Source organism: Pteronotus mesoamericanus, unplaced genomic scaffold (assembly GCF_021234165.1).
Source record: "Pteronotus mesoamericanus isolate MK-2021 breed Mesoamerican mustached bat unplaced genomic scaffold, CSHL_Meso_final scaffold_174, whole genome shotgun sequence".
NCBI lineage: Eukaryota > Metazoa > Chordata > Mammalia > Chiroptera > Mormoopidae > Pteronotus > Pteronotus mesoamericanus.
Window position 1 is genome coordinate 26,696,087 of NW_026555309.1, and position 6,567 is coordinate 26,702,653.

General features: G+C 44.6%; 1 protein-coding gene across 1 annotated transcript; it reads right to left on the reverse strand.

Moving 5' to 3' along the window:
• Window positions 1–335: 335 nt before the first annotated feature.
• KCNV1 (potassium voltage-gated channel modifier subfamily V member 1) lies at window positions 336–5,815 on the reverse strand. The gene is made up of 3 exons (XM_054590076.1): window positions 5,319–5,815; window positions 3,973–4,502; window positions 336–847 (listed from the first exon to the last, which is right to left on the reverse strand). The coding sequence occupies exons 1-3, from the start codon at window positions 5,783–5,785 to the stop codon at window positions 336–338; spliced, it is 1,509 nt and encodes a 502-aa protein (XP_054446051.1). The 5' UTR covers window positions 5,786–5,815.
• Window positions 5,816–6,567: the final 752 nt, after the last annotated feature.

Sequence of the window (6,567 nt, forward strand, 5' to 3'; positions counted from 1 at the left end):
TTAAATTAGTGGTGCAAAACACTTAAAATTAGTGATACATAAAACTCTTTGTTGTCTGTACTGCAATATTTTGTATTTGTCAGTTCTGACATGTGTATACTGGCCTCGCTTATTGGGTTGTGCTGAGTGGCTATTTTTGAGACTCAAGTCTATCTAAGCACTGTGCAGGTGTTTGGGAAGATGTGAACTATTCTAGTGGACCAAGCAACGTATCAGCAGAAGTGAATGCAGAGAGTACTCAAAAGAGGCTCCTCAGCTGTGCACAGACAACCATATCAAGGTTTCATCAATTGGGCCAGTTTTTCACAAGTTCTGTAAATAAATTGAAAATGAATTCAAAACCAGAAATCGTCTCCTCCACTGCTCCTAGTGCTTGCTCTTTCTCTGCCTTTTAGTCGAAGCATCTCCATGATGCTCCGAGCATAGACATCTCTCAAGTTCACACTGATGTATGAGTCAGTGGCTATATTCTTGGTGAGCTTCTTCAGAGCTTCACGCTGTCTAACAGCTGCTTCCTTAAGCTTTAAGGTAAAATAGCAAGCAGAGAAGCGGTCATTAATAATAGCAATAGGCAAAGCCAAAACAAGGATTCCCGATAATATACACATGAAGGCCACGATTTTGCCGGTAGTGGTGTCCGGTCTAATGTCCCCGTAGCCCACCGTAGTCATGGATGTTGTGGCCCACCACCAAGCACAAGGGACACTTGTGAAGGTTGTGTCAGGAATGCTTTGCTCAGCAAAATATTCCACAGTGGAGAATATAGAAATTCCCACAGACAGAAATAGGAGCAGAAGGCCAACTTCTTCATAGCACTGGGTGATTGTCATCCCAAGTGAGCGTAATCCTGTAATAGAACACTTGCCATCAGTCACTGGCAACCCTCTCTTCCTCCTCCCTCCTCCCAGCCACCCCTCCCTTCCTTGATATCCACCCACAAAACATGCATTTCCAATCTAGTAATGATATGCCTCCAGCAGTGGGCAATGTTCTGGGGTATATAGATGAAAAATCATAATCTTTGTCTTCAGGAAGCTCATAGTGTAGTTGATGGGGCTGGATCAAGAAGGATAGGGAGAAATAGAGTTAGATCTATTCACTCGCTAATATATTTATTAAACACCTTCTGTTTATATAGAAAAAGGTGAGGGATGAAATGAAAAAGCAGGCAGGGGTATATGACAGGAGTTTGTACTTGAGTCTGCCCAATGGGAGGTCTTGGAGGTGTTGCGTGTGGAGCTCACTTGGTCAGACTTGCGTTTCAATGCATCGCTTTGACACACTTTTCTAATGCCAATGCAATGCTGTCCCCTTACACTTAGTGTCTCTTTTCCTCTCACCCTCCCAATAAAGTTTAACACAATAAACATATCATTATCTGAAAGCCAGATGCAGAAAAGGACATACACCATGAGAACGAAGTGAAGCAGCTGAAGCAAGTTAGGCATGAGTGACAAAATTGACCCAGGAATGTCATATGCACATTCAGAAGATAATCTTAGAGGTATGGCAGGAGGAGTCCTTGGACTCCTATGACACCCAATGAGATTCTCACCCTTAATAACAAAACTCTAGGAAAATATCTCCTTTGAGTACATAGAATTTCTGCATTCTTGTAAGGAGGTAGACCTGAACATAGAATATCCTTCTATTGCAAAAAGGTACAGAGGACTGGAGCCACTAGGAAATTCACCCATTAATTAGGCCCTGGTGAATCCCGATTGCTATTCTGAAGATTCATGGGGCCCCTAGGAGACAGGCCTAAGGCACTCCATTCCCATCTCTGAAGAGATTAAGCTTTAAGAAGAGTAAGATGCAACCATAATGGGGCTGTTATTTGAATAAAGCATCTTCCCTAGCATTAGGGAGACACTACTAAATGTGTATCCAAATTCTGAAGCCACATCAACCTGATGTCACAATGATATTGTCTCTGAAGTCCAAAACAATGCCTCTTAGAATGAGGTGTCCGTATTGAATTGCATTTGTGAAATAAATTGACAGCATAGGAAAATAAAGCACAATTTGTGGAAGGGGTGACTGTTTTCTTTTCAAGATGAAATCTTCTAAACAATTTTGTAAGGAAATATAAAATGGTCTGAATGTCTTCATGTTACATCTATCAACTCAGATAAATTCTAAAAAAACTATATGAGGAAGATGTTATAATTATTATTCCTTTTTACAGATGAGAAGACTGAGGCATAGACAGGGAGCATCTCTAGTACAAAGCTACAGGGCCAGGATTTAAATTTAGGCTCTCAGGTCTGCCACTGTTCTAACTAATTGTATAACACCTTTCAACTTATATTCATAGTTATTACACAGGGAAATGTGTCATCTATATCTGCATTTTGCTAAATGTAATGCTTGAAATAAAATTGTCCAACATTTATATATGTTCATATCTTTTCAATAATTAATACTTTATTAATATTTTGTACTGCTTTAGAACTGAAAAAAATAAAACCTTTGAAAAGGTGACATTGGGGAAATTACTATTATTTTCTTTTTCCTTTCTTTTGGGGAAAAAATGTGGTCTTTACTGGGTGTTTTAAAACTGAATCCTGTGAAGCGAGTTATAAATACTAAAAGAAAGCACCCCATTATGTACGTCAGGAAACAAAGAGCAGTGCTTCTAAAAGTTGTTGGAAACCCCATCATCAAATCCCTGATATGTGAGACTAGCTAGGAAAACACACTACCAAAATTATATTAGGATAATTCACTTCAGTAATTTAAAAAAAAATATCTGAGGTTAATTTATCCTTGTCCTAATAGGGAGAGACAACTACCACTAACTTCTTGCAGGTTACCAGTCAGGCATATATCTAGGGAGAGAAGGTGGTAACAGGACTCTCTAGTCAGATTATGTATATTCGTACGTATTCCATCAGTATGGATGATACTAATACGGCATCCTATTTCAGTGGTTCTCAAAGTGGGATCCAAGAACCACCTACAACAAAATCATGGGTGAGCTTGTTAAAATGTACGCTCCTGGACCCACCCCCAAATATTGGAATCCGATTCTCTCAAGATTGGGGTTTAGAATTTGCATTTCAACACGATTTTTTCAACATGGGATTCCTCTTTTCACTACAGTCTAACATAAGGTATCATATAGGTAGCCCAAAACACCCAACAACCACAGAGCTGGCCTCTGAGAATCTCTGCCTTTGGGAGGCCAGGCTCATCCTTAATGGATTTGTGTGACTTCCCCTGACATTGACTATAATTTTCAAGTACAACTGTGTGTGTGGAGATTTGTTTAGGGAGAATGTTTGTTAGATTACCTAGGCTTTATGATACACATGAAAAGCTAAGGCACTCTTGTTATCATCTCTCTCATGCACCCCAGGTCATAGACAAGAAAATTCTCAGAAACTAGATAAGGCTTTAATGAATGTCTCCTGATTTCTTCCAAAGCAAATATGTCCATTGTTTCTTCAAAACTCAGGAGACGGCCACTAGTGCCCAGCATTTCTCTCTGCATAGCCAGAGAAGCCTCAGCTGGACACTTTCTCTTCTGCCAAGGAACATGTGTGGCAAGTACTTTCTTGGATACAGAAGAGAAACTGGCTTAGGTCTGTAAATATCATCTATAATTTATGCATACATTTTATGTGCTTTTATGCATATTTTATTTGGAACCTTCTAGAGGCACAGTGTTTTATTTTTTTGTACATCTTCTGGGCACTGGGTTAACACCAATTGATGTTAACAGCAGGTCATATAATTTCTTAAATTTCTTATGGAGAGAAAGAGTGTGAAAGGCACTGTTTCTTTTATACCTGTGATAACAATTTCAAGTTTTTGCTTCCCATTAACTTTTTGGAGGTCATGGTTGGCTAAAATAGGAGAGGGTTGCTATTTTGAGTATCCATTCAGTTGCTTCCCTTGGACTGTGGGTCAAATCCCTAATGCTTACAAACAGGAGCAAATTAAAAGATGCCAATGAAATCTGAATACCTGTGGAATGCCTGCCCAGCTTTAGCATGCGCAGAGCCCTGAGCAGCCTCAAAACCTGGACGAGGCGCCCCACGTTTTCCAGCTCCTGTGTGGTCTCACTCCCACTCAGGCTCTCTACCAGAAGCGTGATGTAGAAGGGCAAGATGGCAAGCAGGTCTATGATGTTCGGCACCTTCCTGAGGAAGCAGCACCTGTCCCGCACGCACAGGAAGCGTAGGACAAACTCCCCAGTGAACCAGCTAATGCAAAAGTACTCCAGGATTTCCAGCAGCTGCAGGTCCAGCCAGCTTAACTCAGCTGACATCAGGGCCATGTTGACGATGGACACCACCACGAAGATGATGGAGATAACCCCAAAGATGCGGGCAGCTGTGGAAGACCCAGGCTTCTCCAGGATGTCCCAGAGCTTCTGGCGGACAGTGGGACAAGGTCCTTTCGAGAAATCTTGTTCACTCTCTGGTTGGCTTTCCTGGTCTTCTGTGTCCTTCTTAAAATCTAAGGTTTCACTCAGCTCTTTTCTTCTGAAGTATCTTTTAGAGAAGATAACTTGGTGATTAGTTAACTTTGTAAAAACACAGAATTAAAATGAGAATTAAACTTAGTCATGAGGTTATGCTTCTTAGTTTAGTAAAATGCAAAAAAAAAAAAAAAAATGTTCACTCATATCTTACCCAGGCTGTCTCTTGCCCATAGTATTCTAACTTTATCATTTAGGTTTATTATTTTTAAAATGGCACTTTTGTGGTAGAAGTTTCTACAAAAGGATTTATACATAACAAAGCTAGTGTAATATATTTTAAAATCCATTTTTTTAAAAAACAAAAACAGAAGTTTGCCGTATGGAACTCTGTCTGTGTATAACGGAAAGGTATTCATGAAGATATGATAGTAACAGAAAAGTAACAGCAAAGTCATCATCGAGGTCAAGGAATCAAGTTTCTATCTTCTGTATTTAAAACATTTCTCCACTTTTTTAAAGTGAGTGTCCTAGGTTTGATAAATGATAATGCTCCATACTGAGACCTACATCCTTACAAGTGCCTCTTTTGGAGCATAGCTTTTGTGACTCATTTATTCAATCACAAATATTTATTGCATGTCTGACCTCCCTTGCCTTCTAAATGAATGGGCATACATTCGCTCAAGAAAACAAGATTCAAAAAGTTCCGACCAAAAGTTGGCTTTGACGCTTTCCAGCCTTCCACTGCTACCCCCCGCTAAGAATGGCCAAATATTCATAGGCCTGGGTTGAGCGAGACTGAGTGCAAAGGCTCAAACCTTTACCTCTGCCGCCCTCGCTCCAGTGCTCACGCCGCCCCGCCCAGCCACCGTGCGTCTCGCGGTACCTGTCCCTGCAGCAGGAGTCGATGCTGAGCTCGTCGATACCCCAGTATTGGATCTCCTGAAGGAAGGAGAGCGCGCACAGTTGCTCCATCACGTGCAGGCGGCCGGTACGGTAGTAGTGCAGGACGTAGCGGAACGCTTGAGAGCTGCGGTCGAAGAAGTACTCGTTGTCCACGGGATTGGCATCATCGCAGAACTCCAGGGGGCTGGGCGCGGCGGCCAGGGCCCCGGGGCGTCTGTACGAAGCCACCACCACGGCCAGCTTGCCCAGGCGCGTGTGCGGGAAGCAGGACAGCGCCTGCTGCGAAAGCACAAAGCGGCTGCCGCCCACATTGACCGTGAAGCTGTCCCCGAGCGCCAGGGGCTCCCCTTCGTCCTCGCTGCAGAAGACGCTGGATTCCAGCGAGGCCAGGGAGACGCTGTCCAGCGGCGAGTCCGGCGGCGCCCGGCCGCGGGGAGACAGCTCCATCCCGGTCGCCGCTGCCTGGGGGCTCCACAAAGTTGGAGCAGTGGCAGGGCCCCTGGTGGCGGCCAGGATTTCCCGGGCTGCCGAGGGGCACCCGCGGACCCCTACTCTCTCCACCGTTGTGCTTGTGCCCCCTCTCGCCGCTAGGGAGCTGCGAGTGCGCGGTAGCAGCGCGCGCAAGTGCTGGAGCTCGGAGGCTGGGAGGGGAGGGGTCGTGTCCCAAGAAATGCTGGGGTGTGGTTTAAGCCCAGAACCGCACAGGGCACACTGCCTGCTTCTGTGGCCTCCCCAGACTTAGGCACCCCCTCCCCGACTTTGTAAAGGAAGTCCCGCGCCCGGGAGGTGCAGGAGTTGGCAGCCTGGCTACTGGGGCGGGGAGGGCGTGTAGGGCAGTCTAGAGTAAAGGAGGAGGACAAGAGGAGGACTCTCGGGGGGCAGAACGCAGGCAAGGGGATAATGAGACTCACTCTTACACTTGGTACCAAAATGAAAAGTTCAGAAAGCAGAGACAGTGGTAACCCGGTCTGAGTTTCTTCCAACTTGAAGATTTATGCTCCCTCCTCTTCTTTTACTGCGGCGGGTGGCTGGGCCTCCCCGGGAGAGTTCACTTGGGGGTGGGTGGGTGAGAGCACGTGGGGAGCTGCCCTGGGCGAGGGGGCCGCATCATTTGCGTCCATTCACTCTCATTCTAGTTTGCACTCACTCTCTATTTTCTTCTCCCGTCTCTCCCAGGTTTTGACCTTCTGGTTGAGAAATAAGGATAATTAATGATGGCTTTTAATTGA

Coding starts and splice junctions, on each gene's coding strand:
- KCNV1 (XM_054590076.1), bottom strand. CDS start 5,785: ATGGAGCTGTCTCCCCGCGGCCGGGCGCCGCCGGACTCGCCGCTGGAC. Junction 4,503..5,318: donor GACTCCTGCTGCAGGGACAG/GTACCGCGAGAC, acceptor CTTCTCTAAAAG/ATACTTCAGAAGAAAAGAGC. Junction 848..3,972: donor GCTGGGCAGGCATTCCACAG/GTATTCAGATTT, acceptor GTTCTATTACAG/GATTACGCTCACTTGGGATG.